Below are 22147 nucleotides of genomic sequence, written 5' to 3' on the forward strand. Positions count from 1 at the left end.
CATTGACTAAATCTAATTATGCCAACATTTATTATCATCCACAAGGGTTTGGAAATTTGTGTCGTAAAAAAATCAATCCCACAGTATCAACAATAGAGTAAAATACTACGCCCTAGTTTCACTTTTTATCATCAAGAACATATATTGAACAAAATTAGAATTCATAATAAGATGTTTCAAATTCTTATCATTAAGAATATTATCATTGACTAAATCTAATTATGCCAACATTTATTATCATCCACAAGGGTTTGGAAATTTGTGTCGTAAAAAAATCAATCCCACAGTATCAACAATAGAGTAAAATACTACGCTCTAGTTTCACTTTTTATCATCAAGAACATATATTGAACTAAATTAGAATTCATAATAAGATGTTTCAGATTCTTATCATTAAGAATATTATCATTGACTAAATCTAATTATGCCAACATTTATTATCATCTACAAGGATTTAGAAATTCGTGTCGTAAAAAAATCAATCCCACAGTATCAACAATAGAGTAAAATACTACGCCCTAGTTTCACTTTTTATCATCAAGAACATATATTGAACTAAATTAGAATTCATAATAAGATGTTTCAGATTCTTATCATTAAGAATATTATCATTGACTAAATCTAATTATGCCAACATTTATTATCATCGACAAGGATTTAGAAATTCGTGTCGGAAAAAAACATCAATTCCTCAGTATCAACAATCGAAAGTGAAATAATACGCGCAAGTTTTTAGCTTTTTATCATCAAGGACATATATTGAACTAAATTAGAATTCACAATGAGATGTGTCAAATTCTTATCATTAAGAATATTATTATTAACTAAATCTAATTATGCCAACATTTATTATCATCGACAAGGGTTTGAAAATTTGTGTCGTAAAAAAATCAATCCCACAGTATCAACAATAGATTAAAATACTACGCCCTAGTTTCTTTTTATCATCAAGAACATATATTGAACAAAATTAAAATTCATAATAAAATGTTTCAGATTCTTATCATTAAGAATATTATCATTGACTAAATCTAATTATGCCAACATTTATTATCATCGACAAGGGTTTGAAAATTTGTGTCGTAAAAAAATCCCTCAGTACCATCAATCGAGAGTAGAATAGCCCAACGAGTGACTACATAAGCGTAAACGATGCGTTCTTCGAGCACGCCAGACGAAATAACGGAGCCATTTGATAGCGGCATAATAATCTCGGGCCGGACGGCGGCGTGCCGAAGAAAAGGGGTTGTATCTGGCTATAGCCGGAGGTAGCGCGCCAGTGTATCCTGGGGTAAGTAAGAAGACGCCTAGAGTTTACGATGACGCGTAAATATCCCGGGCGTCCCCAACTTTTACGAACCCTTTGGTAGCCGGTATGCGCCGGGGGTTGCGGAGGGGTGGTAACAGGGTAGCGTGCCGGGGGTGCAGGAGGTGGGAATAGAAGTTTGCGGTGACTGGGCAGGGCCTTTATACACTCCTACCTTGAGTCTAACGCCCGCCACTTTACTTGGCTGTATCTTCGCCCCGGCGGCAGCGGCGGATCCGTGCTTTAACTCTTGCAACGCTCGCGGCCGCCAAATAAAACATCGTGCGAAGAAACTTGGTGCTGTCGCGCGAATCTTTTTCTTTCGACCGCTTTTTCTTCCCTTCGTTCTTTTCCAGCCGCGCGGCACGACGCCTGCATTATGCGGCCGCTTCTTTCCTTTCGACGACCGAACCACAACCGAGCGTTATTCTTCTTTAAACGAGTTTGTTTTTATATGCTGTCGTTGCCGTCGTGGTGGACGAGAATTTTCGAGAGTAATAAAAGAGAAGGGGGAAGGGGGTTGGTAACGGTATCTCGAAGTTGTTAACGACCCGCTAACTAGATCCTTCTAGTCATAATCCTCGTGCAAACTGAATATTCTATTCGCAATGTTCGAGTACTTGCTATCGAAATGACAAAGTTGCGAAGCATCGTTGAAGATTAATACGGTGGCGACTATTTCCGTAAAATGGCACGCAATTTCTCTGTTTGCCAAATCTCCTAAGTTTCTTCTCTCTTTAGAAAGTAGCAACTTCGATAATACACAATGGCGGCCAATGTGTTCACGGTCACGGCATGTCGCCACGATTTTTCTTGCCGCGCTGATTCATCGGTCGCTTATTTGTGGGCCATTTCACCGCTGGACCAGTTATCTCGCGGGGGTTGGGTCGTTAGAGCGGAGAATAAGCACGCCATGATTCCGGACACATTTTTGCCTAGACGCTAGAACTTTCAGCCGTTCGATCGTACACTTGGTTCTCTGTGTGTATACGCCAAGCGATATATAGGAGGCGCGGGTCTCCAAAAGAAACCTCCAACGGTCGATCCATTGGTGTGGCTGCTGGTCGCGCTGGAGACGGCAAGCCGAACGACTCTCCGCGATATGTACCAGCTAGCTCCGTACCTAGACTGCCATGTAAACCGAAAGTAAACTGACTTTTATGTACAGCAACTACCGTATAGCGTACGCATAACGCATACATAGCCATGTTTCGGCCGTTATTATGTCGTTTCGAGTAGTTTCTTCAGACAGTCTATATGGCCCCGGATGCGGCTCAATGTATATGTTCGTTCAACGACATCCGAGTGCCGCGCCGAAATTATATCGACTCTGCCAAACGCACTTTGCCACGTCACATGCGTTAATATCTCGCGCATTTCCTCCCTGCTCCGTATATTGCCACCTTTTGCCATTCTCCTTCGCATTGTTCCATCGAACAGGGAATGTCCATGGGACGAGCAGAGGATGTTTCTATCAATTCGACTTGGTGGACTTTTCGACTGGTTGGGTGGAAGGCTATGGCAAATGAAAAAGACAAGTAAACTTTCTTATATGGTTTTTTTAAAACTAGTTGAAAGTCGCTTTTGTAATAGAAAATGAAAAATCTGATTTTACATTTTTCCTGAATAGCGTATTTCTTGCTACGATCCGATAGATGTAGATTTTCTGATTTTAGAAGATATTGGAGCTGAAGATAAAGAGGTGGAAAGCTGCAGGCTCGAAAAACGCGCGAAGAGTCTGCGGTAAACAGCTAAATTTAGTGGAAGTTACGAAAATAGACGCGGGGGATCGTACCCCGGGTTGGCCGAGGCAAAATTATCGCTTTATTATTGCGAGGTGTTCGGTGACATAAAAACTCATTCAAGTTTCCCGTTCTGCCGTATATGCGGCCCACTATGTTGGACAAACATGAACGCTCGCAGACGTGACTGCGTGGCAAACAGAATGGCACGTGTAAAGTGAATTCGCGTAATGCTCGCAACTCACACTTCAAATTATAATTCAGAACTTGCGAGATATTCGCGCATTTACGCGATCTTTTCCTTTGGAAAGAAAATGTCACTACGTAAAGTGCAACCTAAGAGTTCACATCCAAGAATTCAGTTAATCGGACACTGAGCAAAATTGTTTACTGTCGTCCAATTATTACATTTTATCCTACAATTACAAAAGCACCCTATATACCAAGATTTCCATATCACCTATCGATCGTTCCAAGCGATTTCTTTGCGATTCGGCAAGGGGACAGGAGCAAAAGGAAAGGTTCGTTAATGCCGAATGATTGTCAGTGGTAACGAGCAGCGATCGATGGCGGACCTACCGAGTCGTTTAAATGCGCATCGAGTACAAATTTATTAGGCTATTTGGAAATACCGTGATAAAAGACAGAGGGAACACCGAGGACGAAGAAGGCAAGCTGCGTAAGGATATTTCGCGGAGGAGGGTATGGATATAAGGAACGGCGTAAGGGTGGCGGTATCACGGCGACTGAGGAACCAGCGGGCAACCCCTTATAAGGGGTAGGAAGCAATTATAACACTAAATTAAGGGCGAGGAAAATTTGGCAATTAGGGGGATTCAAAAGGGATAAAGTTGCAGGATGGCCGTTTTTCCTATGCCAGATTCTTCGAGGGTTACTAGGCATTAGCTACCCGACCTGTTAAAACAGAAACTTTTACCGAGAAGGAAATGTCTCGGTTGTCGGAAGATGCTGCGATAACGATACGAGAGTTCAGGCTTGAGATGTGAATTTATTCGAGTTTTATTGCACGTACTCGTAATTTATAAAAGGAACCTGCAGAATAAATTTTCTTCGAAATATTAAACGATAACTCTTTTCGAATAAAACCATTTGATAGTAATTTGAACTTTCAATGGAGGAAGAAGCAGATAAACTCGAGACCATTCACAATAAAATTACGCAGTACGCGCTGGATCGATGACCGCGTGCGAGTTCAATTTTAGATCCTCGGCCCATTGTGAGCAACGAAACGTACGGCGAGCGATCGCAAGCCGCAGAAACGCGATGATGCTTTACGCGCTGACGCTGCGCTGTCCGTCACGATGGGTGCCGCAACGTGGTTCACGGAACCCTGGCCGAACCCCCTAGCCACTACGAATATATATCTCCGTTTGGATTACACTGGACCAATACGGTAAACACAAACACATGGAAACAAAGAGAGAGCGACAGAGATGAGTGCTCGAGTGAACGTTTGCAAAGGGAGGAACAGAGAGAAAGAGATGGGGAGAGAGAGCGGGAGAAATTGAATGAGGGAGGAAGAGAAAGAGGGTAGACGAGATACAGGAAAGCTGGATGGAAGGGAGTAGTAGGTGGTAGAAATGGCGGTGCAAGTGGGTGGAGGGTGGTTGAACCACGACAGGGGGTGGCTAGAGGTCGACGCGTGCGGGCATTGCGATCCGTCAGAGCGGGTAAACCGAAAACATAAATTTAATAGGTTTCACCCCCTTCTTCGAGCTTTATGGCGCCACCGAATTTCCCATTAAATAAACAAGCGCAATGTTCATTACGGGGCACCGGATCTCGACCGATCGTGCGCTATATACGCGCCGCCCGCTATCGTAGATTATGTTACGTAGATGCATCTAGGGCTTAGACCGCAGCTTGCGGTTTCCGGATACGTATAGGTTTACATGGATGTGCGAGAACTACGATTCCGCTCTTCGAAATTGAACGTAAGAGGGAAGAAAATTGGTCGGACGGCTTTTCTATCGCCAACGAAATAGATTTTCTATCGTCCACTTCCTTTTAAACTCGGCCAAAACGAAAAAGAAAATCAAAGAAACAGAGAAATGGCTTCGTTCCCAAGACAAATTATTTCTTTATCTCTTATTTCAATTTCCGTTCTTTTTCCGGAATTTCATTCAGACCTGCATTTTCACAATCGCGATAACAATAGCGAATTTGCAAATTATGCAACACGGTGCGATCAGGATGTAGGCTGGGATTTGGCCGATCGAAAGATCGACGCTCTGTACAGGTAGAGGGTCCGTTCCAAATGGGCAGATCCTCGTTCGAATTTTCCGAGCCAAAACCGTCACGTCGAAATGCTCGGCAATTGCGGATTTTTCCTGTTTTTTTTTTTCACCGTGCTGCGCGTAATCTCTTTTTTCACGATGCTCTCTATCGGAAACGCATAGTGATCGTCCGCGCGCGCGGACGGCTACGCGAAACACTGTAACTCCTGCTTGCTGATAATTAGCGCATCCATCAGCCACTGCAAGCCGCCAGCTAATGCCGATCGTACGTTATCGTTATCACGGTCTCCCCATTTTGTCCCACCGCCGCTGGCCCCCTGCTCTTCCTCTGCCCCTCGGTCACCCCTCACACCCCGGTCCCCTCTATATTTGTACGCGGTCCGTACGCGTCCCACAAGCAGCGACACCATCACCGACCATCGCCATCCCCCGAACCTACCCCCTTTTCTCTCTCGCCATCCGCTCGGGCTGCCTCTGTGACTCCTGCCTTCCACCCTATATCGGCAGCCAACGCATGAGCTGTCGATACGACCAATAATCTAATAACCAGTCACCGGCAATGTGTCGTAAGTCACCGGTCTGCAGATTTTCACTTCGGGAGCCAATAACGCGTTCCCTCTTGAATTATCAATTGGTCGGTCGGAGGCCGTAGCCGGCCGAACGAAAGAACCAGGCACCATCACGGCTCTCGTCGGGGATATGAGATTTTCTCACTGATTTACAACTGCGCGTTTCGTTCAAGATCTCTGACCATCGAGCTACGACTGCAATCTGTTGAGATCGCGCAGTGACAAAGGAATAAGAAAAAGGAAGTCGATATTCCAAGATCGTCCTGTAGTTCGATGAGACGAGATTCACTGGAAAACTACGATTCCAACCTGCGGAGCAACGGAGAAAGACACGGAAAAAGAGAGAGAGAGAGAAGGGGGCGTGAATGGAACACGCGGGAACCAGCTATCGCAGAGCGCTTTATTTCCAGCGATCGACGAATCTCGCAGCGTTGTATCCCACAGCCGTAAAAAAAGTACAGTCGCACAGTTCCCCTGGGGTGGTTGGTGTTGTCCGTTGATGTGGCTTTTTTTTCGAAATCGTTTCTAAAAATCATAGAGTCGATCGAAGGGCGAATTACAGGATCGCGATAGCGCACCACAGAGAGCGTGGTAGCGGTGCATGCGCGCATCTCACGGCCGCGGGCCGCCAAATGATCCAGAACACCGGTGGGAATTGGTTCAGCGTCGAAGGGGGTGTTGGTAGGGGCCAAAGCAGAGGCAGCGTTATAACTAACCGAGCTGATCTACGACCTGTTTAGTAGTTCTATATCAGCGCTGCACCATGCTTCGGTACACGCAATCGAATTGCCTCCTCTGCCGATAATATCTGACTTAAGTAGGCGCGTTTGCTCGTGCGAACACACGTAAGTACGTGGTAGGTGCGCGTGTGTTAAACGCACTGGTACACCCACGTGTGAGTAGAGGCACGAGTGGAGAGCTGGCGGCCGTGCACGTGCGCAAATAACTAGAATATGGATGACAGAGCCCGGCTGGGCAGGAAAGAAGTTGTTCTTAGATGTTAGATTATCATGGCCAGTACGTTTGTAGCCGATACGCGTGTAAAACGGCTGTGTTTGGTTTAATGCGCGGCCATCGCTGCCGCCACGGCTACCTACCCCCTTTCGTTGGCCGCATTATACTTTCAATAGGTTGCTTTACGATCGTGACTAACTAGCCCGGTTACACGATAAACGAGTTAATGATTGATGTAACCGAAGCATCGTAATTCGAGTCGCGATTGAAATTGATTATACTATTCTGTTATTACGCTGAGTTAGAAGCGGCGCGGTGAGGCGCGCGCGCATAATTGCCGCGTGTTCTGAACCGAGTCGTTTGACAATTGAAATTTCCCATTTCGCGCGATTAACTTAATCCTTTCCGCTACGATGATCATGCACCGTGTCTGCTGCTATTTGCTAATGTTGACCGATTGCATTTTCCATTACATTTTAATTTTCCTATATGCATAACGACGGAGGAAGTTGGCTTTCGCCGGTTGTTACGATCAGCAGCGCTATCGTATCGTGCTGTAATCGTAATCTATTTCAATTTTATAGCGTCTGTGATATATACGTGTTTCTGGAATCGAAGATTTATAAAATACGCGCCAGGTAATCGCAGCAGGTGTTTGATTCGCCGGCATTGGAAACAGATGGAAAGGACCGTTTTGCAGTCGGTAGTTGAGCGAATCGCTGCCGGGCGTCATTTTCACTTTACGAGAGATTGAATGTATAATGAGGGAAGGAGATTAAACGCGCAGTGTCGTTGAAACACGGCACGCATTTGTCCATGTCTAATAGAATATTAACGAACGCAATCCGGCGTTCGATGGCCGCGTACAAAATGCATTCAGTAGCTCATCGATCGACGTTTCATCACGCGCCAGCGAAATCGCCGGCGAAATGAAAAACAAGAGGAAGGGACGAGAAGAGGGTAGGAGAGGGTTGCTCGTCGAACAAACGTGACATAGACGAAGGAAGGGAGGGGTAACGGTGGCGCGAAGGGGCACTGGGGATCGTTAATTGTTTAATCCCGTCCGATTGGCGCGGATATTTTTAAATATGAATCCTCGATCTAGAAATTGAACTATCCGATAGAAAATTGTGTTGTCCGATGCCGCGAAATATCGCCTCGGCTTGGCGAATGGCTAAATACGATTTATGGCTTCATTTATGACGGGCCACGAGTTATTCTCATTGGCTCGGTTTTAAAATGTTCCGATCGATCGATCGTGCACGCTGCTCTCGCATTATACGCGCCCGGGCTGCTTAAACATTTCCAGGATTTACGATGTATCGCGCAGGCGGTGATCAGTTTTCAGCGAATAATTCAAAAAGTGACGCCTCTTATTATATGTACGCGATATCCCGGCGATTTCTACCTCTCACTCGTCCCGTTCCCGGCCCACTCCAGATCCACCCGGTGTTGCGTTCAATTCGATCGTGCAAAAAGATTTATTCGGATCGTTCCACGCCGTTGCAAATACGCGAGCGCGCGCGCGCGCCTACGCCAGCCAACCAGAGAACGTTGAATCCTCACGTAGACTTTTCTCTCTGTCACAGGTAAGGAAGATATTGCTAAGCCGCATTGGACATGGTTGCAAGGTGAGTTGAGTTGTGCTTTCTTCAAACATGATTAAAGTTAGAAGGGGTTTCGCGTGCTCGAGGTTTCAGCGTCGATTTCCAGCAGGATGATTTCAATCGGGGACGCCAAGGATATGCGACGCGAGGATCACGACCGATTGAAATCACCGTCTGGAATCGGACGACGCCGAAGACTCGACTCGATGAAACGCTTCTGGTTCATCGATGTCGCGTTCGTCCCGGGAGCGTTTTAAACCGGCATTCGAAAGTTTCGTGCCGAATTCGGATCGCGTGTCAAGAGATTAGATTTATTCGGGGCGAGGCGTGCTCGCACAGATGCTGCTACCACGGGAGACGACAGAGCTACCCCCTCGAATTTCACGAATTCGGTGTAGAGCTGTGGCATTCTTGAACGGCAGGGGAGGCAGGCTTCCAAGAATAAAGAGTCGTGGGGTGAATTTTCATCGCGTCGAGAGTCCCGGTGCTGCTATTGCTGCTTTCCAACTCCGTTTCCCTTTCCCCCGTTGACGAACTCTTTCCCTCTGCATGGCGGCCGGGGAAAGAAGCATCGCGAAGAACAGCTGCGAGCGTCTTGACAGCGCGACGGCAACCGAGACCGATTCCGTGTTTCTCTTTTTCTTGAAAACGAGGGAAGAACGAGGGAGAAAGAAAAAACGAAGAAAAGCTTCGCCACGGGAGAACGTGCAGAGGTCGCGTTGGAAGGAAATCGGTGCGAGGGGAAGAATAGGGAAGACTAGCCGCGCGATAGTAAGAGAAGGAGAGCGAGGCAGAGAGAATACAGAACGATGCCTTCGAGGGTGATCAATAAATATTGGCTCTCGGGGGTGAAATTGGGGTAGCCGAGTACGGGTATGGCGACGGAGGGTGAGAGGAAGGACAGTCGTGCTGCTGCGGTTGCCGCCCCTTTCCTATGGCACACGACGTATGGCAGATATAACCACTTGGTATAGGCAATGGAGAATCGCTCATGGACCGTAATTCCCTCAGACTTTCTGATCGATACTCACTTTAAGCCATTCTGCCAGGAAAAACGGAGAAAGGGTCGCGAGGCTTTACGAGGTAAACTGATAGAACGGAGGCTGCCCGTAAAAATTCGATAGCATGTACGTCGGACGGTTTCGCGCATCCAGCAACCGCCATAAGCCGAATCCTATATGGAAATTCTCCGTGGAATAGATGTTGTATCGGTATCGGACAACGTACGCGCGGATTCAATGGGCATATTCCCTTGATTGCGCGGCCCCAACACGGCATTTCGTTCGGCGCGATTTTCCGCTTTGTGACGAAACGATCGTACCGTCCCCTCTCATTCTCACCCTCCGTCAGAAGAACGAAAAACCAAGTCGTCCTCGTTAATTACCATTTAATTCCATAAAGAATTGCAGTTTCGAGGGATAACCCTGGTCCGATCGAACTCCACCGATTGACGGAGGATTAAATGGCTAAAGGGTTGGTAGAAAGATCACATTGACGGAGGGTTATTCGAGGCGATGGGCTGCGTGATGCAGCATCTCGATTATCGAGTTATCCGTTCCTCCCTTTCGCTGGTTTATCAGTATGCATCCATTTATTTCGTAGCTTTCCGTTTCTTCCTTGGGGAATGAAAAAGCGCTTTGTTATTTGCAAAAGACGCTGTCATTTCCTACTGTAAAGCGTTTTCGTATAACGCGATCCGTACACGGTTGTACAGATGGAAGGATTAATTTGCAATGGTCGGGAAGAGAAGCCCTTCCTCCATTTCTCTCAATTGTCTCCGCCATGTTCCAACTTCTGCTAAATAGAAATCCTCGTAGCTTGTCGGAGGAGAGATATCCGTGAATTTGGTTAGAATTTGGATGAGGAAACTGGATGCTTCTCGAGGCGTGAAATGGCTGCGTTAACCGCTTGCACGAACTGGAACCCTGAACTGGGCGCAAGGAAAGGGGCGGACGCTTTCCTTTTCCTCGTCTTTCTCCTCCGCCGCTACCTTCTCCTCTCGCTTCGCTCTCCACTATCTCTTCCACAAAATACCTCTCACCTTCTTCGTCTCCCTTATTCCATTCTTTTAAAAGGCTTCCGTCCAGAGACAACGTTGTTTAGTAATACCATGCTTCAGACTGCGCCGGAGGGTCATAATAGAATTTATACCTTTGGAGTTTTTCTGCCGCTCTTTATAGCCAGTTCACCGAGACGAGTCGCCATTCTATTAATGATCGCGATCGCGTGGAAATTGCTGCCTTTGTAAAACTCTATATGCCAGGCTTTCTCTCTCCTTTGCATCGGATTATCGACGTTTTTCCATACGATCATGAAGCATCGGCACCTATCGGGGGATAAGGGTTCGCGACGCTTTATGCACCCTCTCGAGTGAAATTCATTCAGCCAACTATCTCCTCTCTCGTTCTCATGTTTATTAACTATAAATTGACCGGAATGTTATCCGATTTGAAATTCACGTTAGAATATTTCATCCGGCGTGGAATGAACGAGCGGATTTACCAAGTGCACCCCTCGAAACGCCACCCTAAAGACGCCAGGCAATCTTTCTCTCGCTATCCCGCGCGACGTGTTTCTTCTTTGTTTAGCGGGGATTTGAAGCGGGTCGCGGTTCGAACACGCGGATAAGCAATATCGTCGTCCAGATCTCAACGAGAGGTATAAGACGAGAGTTATGCGGTCTGCTATGCGCGAGGGAATCGTAGATCAGCGGCTGGCACGTCTGCAGGGACGTGGAAGCGAACGTGAACGAACAGAAAGCCACCGCCATCATCCCATACAACCCCCTTTCGTTCATCCACGACCCCACCTTTCTTCCAAACCAACCCCCGCTATCCCCTCTTCGCTTGTTTCTCCTGCTGCTTGCTTACCTCCCTTTCTCTCTTTCCATCTATTTCTGTCTCTCCATGGCTCTCTTCCTCTCGACATTCGTATCTCGCTATCTTGGAGACCCAGCCACGGCTCTCTGCCCGTGTCTACGTGTTCCTCGTCTTTGTACGCTTATATACGCGTCCCCTTTTGTACACTTGTACCGCGCGTGCGTCCGTGTGTCGAGTACGTCCGAGCTGGAACATGTATATCATCGATATGTATACCTACGTAAAATGCCAAAGCAAGCGCATAAGGCGACGGAGAGGCACGAGTATGAGTGAACACAATACTGGGTGTGGCATCCAGGCCGAACTATTATTTCACTCGACGGAGGTATAGCCACGCCACGAGACGCGAGTCGCGCCGACCCGATTCAGACACCGTGTCGACCGGTATTCTTTCCTATCCAGATATAATTGCCAGCGGAATGTCACGGGCTCACCTGACAACCAAAAATGTCTACACGGTCGTTTCGTTTTATACCGAACGTAGCGATGTTTCGGTATTTCGCGACAACCACGCGATGTTATAAATCGCACGTACGTATACGTGTAATATATAGATATATATATAAGGTTGGTCGAAGGAAGAAGCATTCTGTACGGGTCGTAGATTCAGAGAATGAGACAGAGTAGAGAGTTCGTTTATCCGGAATAGTTAATAAGCTTAGGTAATTGGCCACGGATAAGGGCAGCGTTTCCGTTGTAACGAGAATTAAGAGCAGCGAACGAGGTGGTTCCGTCTCGTGGTAGTGGTTCTATCCTATTTTTTCGTCGGCCCGACGTGAATTAAGTTCCTTCGCTATCTTCAGTCCTCGCGTAAATTACACCAGCTCCATGGAGAGAAATGGCCGCCTCTCCTTTTCCCCTCTCAGCTCCTCCCTCGCGTCTTCTTTCTCTCTCTATGCTTCCCTCTCTCTTTCCTCTCTTTCTCTCCACTTTATTTACATATAGATACGAAAAGCATTGAGTCGCCGGCCAAAGTACTTCCCTTTTTATACGTTTATTCTATGGGCATCGATAAAATTTGCCCGGAATTCTAGCGTTTCTCGCGTCGTCTCTCATCCGTCCTTTGGTTCCCAATTGCCACTTCCTTTTGCCCCGATATCCGTCGTCTTTTCTCTCCTTCATTCGGCTACGAACCGTTAACGAGATGAAAATTTCGAGTTTCGAAATTTATCGCACGTATTGTTCGTTTTCCAGCAATTTCGCGTGTCTGTAATTTCGAGCGGTACCACGGATAGCCTCGATGCTTCGAAGGGGTTGAGCATAACTCGAAACATATTATGAACACATACATAAACATCCCTTGGCGTTATCAGTTGTCGGACGCCGGCGCGCCGGATATTGTCGCATCCTCCGCTTCGCTCTCCCTATTACACGGTACAGAGCGAGACAAACGTGCTGCCCGAACAAAACCCGGGAAAATCGAGGGAGAGCGCTACTCCGGAGAAAATACACATCTTTAATGATCTGGGGATACGAGATGTTATCGAAGGTCCCTGGAAGATGCACGATTTTCGATCGATCGCGATTATCGAAAAATTCAGTTCAATTAACGCTTTGGTTTTTCATAAGCGATATATGTTTAATGCATCCGGTGTTGTTGCGCCATCTTAATTGTTTTAATCTATAGCTACTATTGTTATTATTTTCTTAATTTTGTATTTTTTATGTGTTTCGAAAAGATTATACAGAAAGGCAATGAAATTTCAATTAAGAATATCTCTGATAAAAGAGGTATGAAGTTTCTGCGGAGGCATAGTAGCAGCGAACGTTTTAAGCAGCAAACCTGTTCTTTTTTTCACGTCCTACGAATAGAGAAAGTTTTCCGGAAGATTCGTCACGCAAAGAACGCAACTTCTTAATAAAAACCTAAGGGCTAGCTTTCCCTTTTTTGTCAAAGGATGTTTTATGTCGTTGCGTGTCCCCTAACAAAAAAAGCGACTTTTTTATTGCCTTTGAAATTTCACTTTTTTCGTGCACCTTTGCCACGGTAGTGTAAAACGGTTTCTAGAAGCTGAAGATTCCGACTTTTCTCGGTGAAAGTTAGCTCGTTTCCCTCGTTAGGGCCCCGCGGCGCCTTGTTATTTTTTGGGGGGTAGTAAAAAAGAGGACGACGCTTTTCGTTTGGTGAAAGTTTGGGATAATGCAAGGTGATCCGCACGTTTCTCGAGTTGCGCTCGGATAACATCTTTTTACCGGTGAACAGTATTTTCTAAATTTCCAACGTTAAAAATAGAAGACTCGTTTTATAACCAGATAACATCGGACACTGTTATTCGTCTCGCGGCTACGACTCGCTTACTATTAATATCCTTTCTTTCCATATTACGTATCGTCCTGTCCTTTTTCATCGTAATTGAAATTAAAATGATACAAGGCTCTCTGCATGCTCTTGTTTGCCACTGCGAACACGCGGAAAAGTATATAAACGGCGCCGAAATTTCTTCATGTACACAGATATTTAAGCATGGTCACGGTGATGCCGTTTTATTACCCGTAACAACCACATCGTATAAACGAGGAAAGTAGCGGAACTACCTGCTGCACCTTAACCTTCGTCTACAATGCAAATTCTCAGTCAACCTTAGACTTAATTTCCAGCAGTTTTTACTTTGTCCGCCGATATACCGGTCCCATAAAAGCCCGCAATAAAAAAAGGTGCACTTTAGCTTGCAAAACTTTCTGAATACGATCGTAAAATCAAAATCCATAACTGTATAAGAATCGGGAACGCTTTCTTAACTTCGACGAGTATCGTCGGTGGAAGTTGAAAGACAAAGAGGGATAGATTTTGCTCGGAAAACCTTGGGCGAAAGATTAATTGAATTTCAGCGGCAATTAAACGGCCGAGAGGAATGCGTTTTGAAATGAGCTCGGAGATGGTGGCCGGCCCCGCAGTATCAAGTAGAAGGATATTGCATCGGACGAATGGGATGAAGGGTGCCGAAGGGTGGGCGCGCGTCGCTCGAAAGAGTTAAATCGAGGCCGGTGCGCGCAGGGCGGCTAGCGACGAGCAAATAATCGAGTTTAATTGCAAAACCGTCGGCATGATTTAATTACGCGGCGCGGCGCAGTTAGATATATATTATGTACTACCCTCCCCTCCCCCGTTACATATATACCGCTCGCTTTCGCCCCTCGTCCCGCCCAGCCACCCGGATACGTAATAATAAGTGAAGTCACGCGGTGTGCGCGATCGTATATTTGTTCAAGTATCGAGTAAAGATCGTTGCAACGATGAAAATGAACACCCTATTCTTTTCTCTCTTTTTATTCCACTCGAGGAATGGCTTCTATTATTTATGTGAATATCTTTACCTTTTAGCATCACTTTGCCAAATACAAATTTTCTCCGTACTTTCGACAGACATCGGTTAATCGTTCGTTCTGCTCGGTGTTTGTCGCTTTCGAAAGATGAAATTAGATGCCAATGCAGATAAAGGGAGTGTCGAATATCTGCTCGCACGAAATACGGAAAGAGGATCGATTTCTGTTATGGCAATCTAAAAACTGGTGGCAACACTGGCGAGCACCACGACACGCCGATAAAGGAAGGTTCGAAAGGGAGACGGTGGAAATATATCCGCGCGTGCAATTAGTTTGACGTACTCCAGAATGGGCACTTGAACTCGTTAACGAATCCGTGTTTTTTTTCACCGGCTGGCCTTTATCTGATGTAACAAGAAGTCTCGCGAAGAGACCGGCCGTGGTTGGCCGCACCGGTGAATCGCATTTTTGCATTCCCACGCGAGTTTTTGCGCGCGTCTCTCCGTGGTGCGCGGTATGCCGCCCGGATATGTGTGCATGGATATCTGCATAAACGTGTGCAACGTGGAAGCGGTCGGCCTGAAGAATATCGCGAGAGATCACGAAAGAGGGAACGGCCGCGTGAGTTTCGTCGAGTGGTGGACTCGTTTGCACTCGGCGCATTCGAAAGCTGGCCGTATCACGCGGCGGCAGCGATTCTCTCCTTTTCTCTACCTCTCTCTTTTTCTCTTGCGTTTCGAATCGCCCTACCTCCTTCTTTTTCTCCTCCTTCCTTCCGACCCGTTTCAGCCCTTCTTCCAAGAGGTGGCCTTATCTCTGCTTGGTTTTTGTCCGACTGCAGTAGCATGGCAACACGCGATGCAAGGTTTCGCGCGAGACCAACCTGCGACAGGAGATTTCCGGTTGATATCGTTCGTTCGTAGCACGCGAACACACCAAATCCCCTTTCCAGACTGAACGAGATTGATAACACCCGCATCCAAACCCGATCTGATTTTATGAGCTGTTGACGACACCTTCTGGCCAGCAAGCACACCGCTCTGGATAAATAATAGAATAACCGTGACTCGACACGCGATCTACTCGAGGACTCAATTCTTACCAGCGTTTACAGAGCTCTGTCTGTACTCACCGGCTCGGACCTCGGTGTACTCTGTCGTTCGATTGTTCACGACTGTGCAACTCAACGATATTAACAATTACAATGACGAATAACACGAACATTTCAACTACGAGGTTAATAGACAAGGGTATATCAGTATGTTTATTTGCTTGAACGTGATCAACGCGAGAGCTATGTCCTAAATCACTTGGTTCCAGACCAGAGTTGAAACGCCAAGATCTTCTCGGAGTATGAATACCGGTGGACGTAATTAACGACGAGTAATGGACGCGGACGGTCGTGATTCTGATATCTCGAGCAGGCACAGATACGCGCGATAACATCGGACGTCGTTAAAATATTGAAAAAATGCTAGTAGCTTTTCGTAGTTTGCGTACTGCGGCTGATCCGAGCTGTGACGGTAGCTAGCGGACGATAGAATCACGAGCCAGCGATATATGGCGTCAGGAGTTGCAGTCTGAAAACGTATTATGATAATTTCGCCGGAATAACGTACGAGTGGATGATAGCCGGCCGCAAGAAACGCGAAAAAAGGTCTGGCGATTTCAACGAACGTACATTTATGAATTTTCATTGAGGACATTATAACTAAGAAAGAGAGAGAGAGTGTATGATGAAGTATCTTAATTCGATGCAATTTATATGCACCGTGTGCAATTAATATCCATTGTGAGCGGAGTAAAGCTCATTAATAACGGGATTACCGATCGCTTATTTTGCCAACGCACATCGACACCGCTGGCGGATTTCACTTCGAGATTAGATTGTGTAGTCATTAAGTGACCAGTGTGTAACTTTATCCGATAACGACACTGGTTCTCGCACAAAGGATTTTCCACGTCCTTTCCGGTGTGCATCGGCGCCATTGCAAGCGGAGAGGCATTCGAGTGTGCAAAATATTGTGTAAACTAACGAAGAGGATTATGATTACGAGCGTTGAATAACGGGGAAACGAACGGATCGAAAGATGGTACTATTTCAAGTCACACGAAGTAAAACGAAAGACACGTAAATTGTAAAATTTCGCCGTCAGGTTATAACGCGCCATTAAGTATTTGTAGCGCGTATATCTTATACGCCTATCAACGACGTTAATGGATCTGTCAGTAGACAGATCTACGTTGCCACGAAAGAGGAAAAGAAAGCAAGAGAAGGAAGGAAGAAGAGCAATGACAGCAGCTCGGAGGAACAGAGGTTACTGTCTGGAAACCAAAATATATTGCTACATACGACCGAGCGTATTCAACGGTATCGTGCCTTTAATCGTACCGTTAACTCTTCTCGAGAAACGCTTCGACATCACTTTCACCAAATATTTCTTTATCGACAATTTTACATTTTCTAACGTCGACGAAATTTCAAACGGATTCTTGTTCGTTAGTTCTATTTACGGATTAGCAATTACTATCGTTCGAATGATTAATACAGTATCAAAAACATTCTTGTGCTTCCCGGTATGAAAAAGCAAAAGTTCAAAAAATTCCGCCAGGGAAAGAATCTTCGGAAGCATACATGATACAGCATAGGTGTCGGTCGTTCCCGTTGAAAAGCCCATAATGTATCGGGTTTTTCATTTAGGCGACGGTAATCACCATCCTTTCGGTAGCCGGCTGCCGTTATTTCGATCTGTTCTCCTCTCTCCCTCTCTTTCTTTCTTTTTTTTTTTTGTTTTTATCACAGCTACGCGTAAATCGGCGGTAACGGCGATAAACCTGTGAAGCTGTGAACGTCCAACATTTGTTATTGCTCTCGCGTGTGAAGTTTGATATCCTCGTGTGCACACGCACATATTAATCCCTCCCGTGTAAGCATATGTATGCGCGTAGAATGCAAAGGACGATGTTACCGGTGCTGGTGGTGGTTTGGTGAATCGCGCGCATGGGGATGGGGGCTTGTGGGGGTGTAGCAGACAGAGAAACAACCAGACCGCTTTAACGGCGAGCGACAAAGACCATGGGAAGCGATGGAGGGGTTGAGTCGGTGGGGGTGGCAAGAGGTGGAATGGGGGAGGCGGGGGTAGGGCGTGCGCGCCTGCACCTCATAAACTTAAACCCTAATTAACCGGCGCTACGGCTACTGTTGCGCCCTACGTGCGTATGCTTCTCGTTCGTACACACGAACGCACTTTGTCGCTTTTCCCTCTCGCTCTGTTCTCCTCGGTCTCAGCTTCGTTCGTTCGTTCATCCGTGCGCGCGTTCGCCTGGTATTCTCTAGCGAGAGACGCGATGTTTATTGCTCGACTTCGCGTAAATTAGCTGCACCGCGAAACTATCCGGTGGCTTTCATTCGCGGTATACAGCCACTGTCTGGGCTACTGCTACCAGTTTCCGAAGACGAGACAGCATCTCGGTATCGCGAGTGGATGAGCAGGTATACTTGGGGGATACAGAGAAGTTCTGCGGACGTTTTGGTAATCACGGTGAAAATACAGCGCTTCGCGTAGCTTCGTATACTTGAGTATATGTGTAAGACGTATGGCTTGCACAGTGGTATAATTGGAATGGGGTTGAGAGTCGTTTTCGAACAAAAAACTTCTGACCGTACGAGAAAGGGTAAAGGTAGGCTTCTGTGAATCGGTGGAAAAAATATGTACGGTTCTTATCATGGTTGGAAATACATTGGGAGTTATATCGGTCTTCTCGAAGTAATTTTTGCCCATTTTTATAAAAGCGCCAGGGGTAATTGCAAAAGTTTCGTTTCACGAACTTTTGATACGAGTTATTATCCAACTTGAAACGATTTATTTCCTCCTTTTTTAAAAGTCGCGATAACATAAAGGAGGGGGGTCGGGTGTATTTCGGGTTCTCCGCTTGGGAGGAAAAAACTCGCTTCTAGATGATGACTTATTTTCAACATGTGGCGCTGCTTGGACCCACTTGTTTTTTCTACTCGAGTAGATGCCGTGTGTTGGTATCGTTTCCGGACGATTTATTTACGATTCCAGACCCGTCTGTGCGCACTGTGTGTGCAACACTTTTGTTGACACAAGACAGCCAGCAGAATTGAGAAAGTGCATCCCGTTGGATGTTAATGAGGAATTCGGTCGTGAAACGTTCGTTGGAATCGTTCCAATCCTTAAATTTCGCCCCGTCAGATATTTTATACAAATCTCATTAATAATTCGGATAATTGTATTTTATTGAGAATTTGCGGTGTGCTTTAATAATCGAAATTTCCCCGGTAATGTTCATAATTATTTCAACGCGTATTTAGGACCTCCATATATAGTCGGCGGGCAGTCCGGTCGTTTTCGTTTCGATTTTCGGACTTTACGTTTTCATTATACATACTACATTTTCCTCTACTGACGGACGGTACATTTATCACACTTTTTATAAACAGTTCATAAACGTTTACGGTTTACCGCGCAGACACAAACACGACTGCAATGCCAAATGTTTATGCGTGCTTGTGTGCGTGAGTCAGCGAATCCACGCACGCGTACTACCATGATAACAAAGCATCTTGTAAAACGGCGACTCTTTCAGCTGCATTATACGCCGAAACCGTATGATTCCAATACTGCAAGGCGATCTTTCGTTACGTTTCGGCAATTCGTTTTAAAACGAAAGTAGAATATTTACTTTTATTAGTGTCGATGCCATTATGGCCGCCGTACACAGCCTGTCATATTCTCTCGCTCACGCACACACGCGCGCGCTCTGTCATGTTCGACTATAACCGTGCCTACATAGAGACGCGACTCGCGCATCCACGTGCTTACCTTTTGAGAGTGAAACATTCCCAAGCTAAATGTTCATGTGGCACTCGATATATTGTTAATCGCGCACTTAACGCCGCGTCAGGCGTCGAATCGGTCATTGAAGGATATATCGCCAATGTAAATCCAATAGATAAATACGCGACGTGGGTGTATCCGAGGCAAAGGTTGCCTCCGCGGCATCCGACCTGCGCAGATCTGGCTCGAACTCGTCTCATGGCAATATGGCGACTCGGGAGAACCCAACGGGGAGCATGCTGGGATGGAGTCAAGCTTGGCACACGGCTATGAAAACCGGTCGATGAGGGAACGCACGGGCCTATAACAGTGGATAACGTGCCGCGCCGTGGCGCAACGATCGTGCGTGCTCTAAGCGCTCACGACGAATCGGGTGGGGCGAAAGATCAACATGGCCACCGTGTCGTCGCGGTTATCTTTTCTCTGCCGCGATTTCGGGTCAACCGTTTTTCCATTGTTTTTCACGGTATCGTTGCACGATTGTTGTCCAGCTCGCGATGTCACCGCGGATTGGACACCGACACTGGTACGTAAGTCGCCAAAAATCCCGTTGGCTTTCCATTTCGACGCCAAGTGGATATGATGGAGCCATCTTACGATTGTTCACACGTGTGCCTGTGATGCTCACCTATACGTGCACGTGCGTGTATGTGCAAGTGCATTCTGTGTTCTGAATTTAGTTTTTTGTTTTGGTCAAATTACTGCTCTTCTTTAATGTTTCTCGCGTGAACCTGATAATTTTGCGGCTTGATCATTTGCGGTGAACCGCATATCACTTTGGTATTTACCGATTGTGGACGGTTTAGTGTAATGTTTCTGTTGCGTGCGCGTTATGGCACTGTTTATGCAGTTCCATTAACTTCAATGTCAATTTTACGAATCGCTAATGTTATTCAAATTTTCCAAATTGTTTTGCAATTGAATTTTGATTGAATAAATTGAGATTGGTATTGCTGTTTTGGTCGTACTAGTTGCGCCTTGTCTAGCAGTAATCGTTGATTCAGTTAGTATACTTTATTCGACATTGTTGAAAATAACGTTTACAAAATTAAGAGATCCATGTAATTTGAAAAATATTTTTCTCATTTTCGATTTTATAGGATCAATGAAAACGAAATAGTTTCAAAACGTGCCGCCTTAATTTGCATCGTGTATGCAATTGCTTATTCTAATTATTTTCCTTCGTAAACTACATGTGCGCCTAGGTTTGCATTTTAATTGCATGGGTATCGTTCTGTTTTCCTCATTTTCACCATGCGAATAAAACGACGTTTCGTTTAATAATTCGGCGAATGGTTTACGTACGCGGATAATTTTTATCAAACGCACACCTGTCACAAATACATAACCTCGTATCTTACAAGTGTAGATGTCGCGTCTAAATGCGGGTATATCGATATTTCAAAGTAATACACTGACTTCGATAAAAGTTTCAACGGCCATGTTTAAAACGAGTAGTTAACAGCGTGACATCGCCATTCGATCATTGGGTCATCGTTTTCAATTGAAAAAGAAAAAATGTGACTAAATCAAGATGTAAAAGTCAATTTTGTGTTACTTCAGACTGGCGATGGTAAACGCGCACGATAATTACGACAGTACGGTTAATGATCGCGGCAAAGGAATCGCTCGAAAAATGTTCTTGCGATAAATTATCTCGACGGAAACCGGTGTCGCGCCAAGTAAGATTCCAACGCATTCCTTTTTCTCTTTTCCCTTTTCTCTCCGTTTCTTTTCCTCCTCATAATCATTAGACGACTTGCGTGATTCGAAACGATGCACTTACGGCAAAAAGGTAATCATAATCGATCTGTTTGTCCTTTCGCATTATTCGTCGATGACATTTTTACCGCGCATCGTATAATTTCCCTCGGAGGCCATTAAGCAAGCGTGTATTGGATAATAATCAACCGTTACGAAACCATCTTTCGGCAAAAGCAATTTCAACATTTCATGTCCAAGGATATCGGGCATTTTAAAAGTAATATGCGCGCAGGACATGAAGGGTGTAAAAATCCAGTGTCGTAATGTTCATTGAGGTAATCGCAGGTATTTACAAAAGACATAACAATTTTCGGTTATGACGGTATTAATTGATCCCCTAATTATTTTAATGCGCACGAATAAAATTCAAGTCGAATCACTTTCTTATCAAGTTTTATGACAGATAACTTAGACAGATTTTTATAACTTGACTTTATTACTTTTAGATTATTAAAAAAACACACATAAAATGTTACGTTAACTCGGAATTGGATTCACGGCGTCGTAAAGACGCCATTGATTTCTTGCCGTCGGAAACCTCGACTATCTATAAATTGGATACAATTCTCGAGATCGCTAACGCGTTACAATCGGACGTGGCGATGTATTATTAGAACTTCATCGCGAGATAATCTTTAATTCATCTGTGTTTCGTTTTCGAGGCTTTTATTTTTCACTGGAATGGAGCTATTCGTCATCGTTGAAACTAGCGCTGGTTATATTCGCGCTCCGGTGTCGAGTAAAAATTAAAGGCGATAATTAACGAGGAAACGTTTTCATTCGAGGGTAACGAGCTCGATTATAAATTAACGACCGTGTCGTGGCTACCGACGCGAAGGCGTGCATCGCTGGGATGGACGGAAAAAAAAATGAATGGAAAGTGCAAGATATGGCAAATTCTGCGCGATAACGTTCAAACTTATCGACGTGATGACGTGTTCT

At 45.5% G+C, this 22147-nt stretch overlaps 1 protein-coding gene across 3 annotated transcripts in view; it reads left to right on the top strand.

Moving 5' to 3' along the window:
- LOC110119149 (homeotic protein ultrabithorax) overlaps positions 1 to 22147 on the top strand; it is a 292134-nt gene that overhangs the window by 203918 nt on the left and 66069 nt on the right. Inside the window, exon 8 of one of the 3 annotated variants that reach the window (XR_007227436.1) lies at positions 8419 to 8461. The exons of 1 other annotated variant lie outside the window; for it this stretch is intronic. Coding sequence is in view for 1 of the 2 variants with exons in the window: in XM_020867562.2 (XP_020723221.1) it covers positions 8419 to 8460 (42 nt within the window). In the remaining variant the exon portion in view is untranslated. Of the gene's footprint in view, positions 1 to 8418; positions 8462 to 22147 lie in introns of those variants that run through there. One more of the 3 variants, XM_020867562.2, reaches the window with a different exon arrangement.

Source organism: Bombus terrestris, chromosome 18, assembly GCF_910591885.1.
Source record: "Bombus terrestris chromosome 18, iyBomTerr1.2, whole genome shotgun sequence".
Classification (NCBI taxonomy): Eukaryota; Metazoa; Arthropoda; class Insecta; order Hymenoptera; family Apidae; genus Bombus; species Bombus terrestris.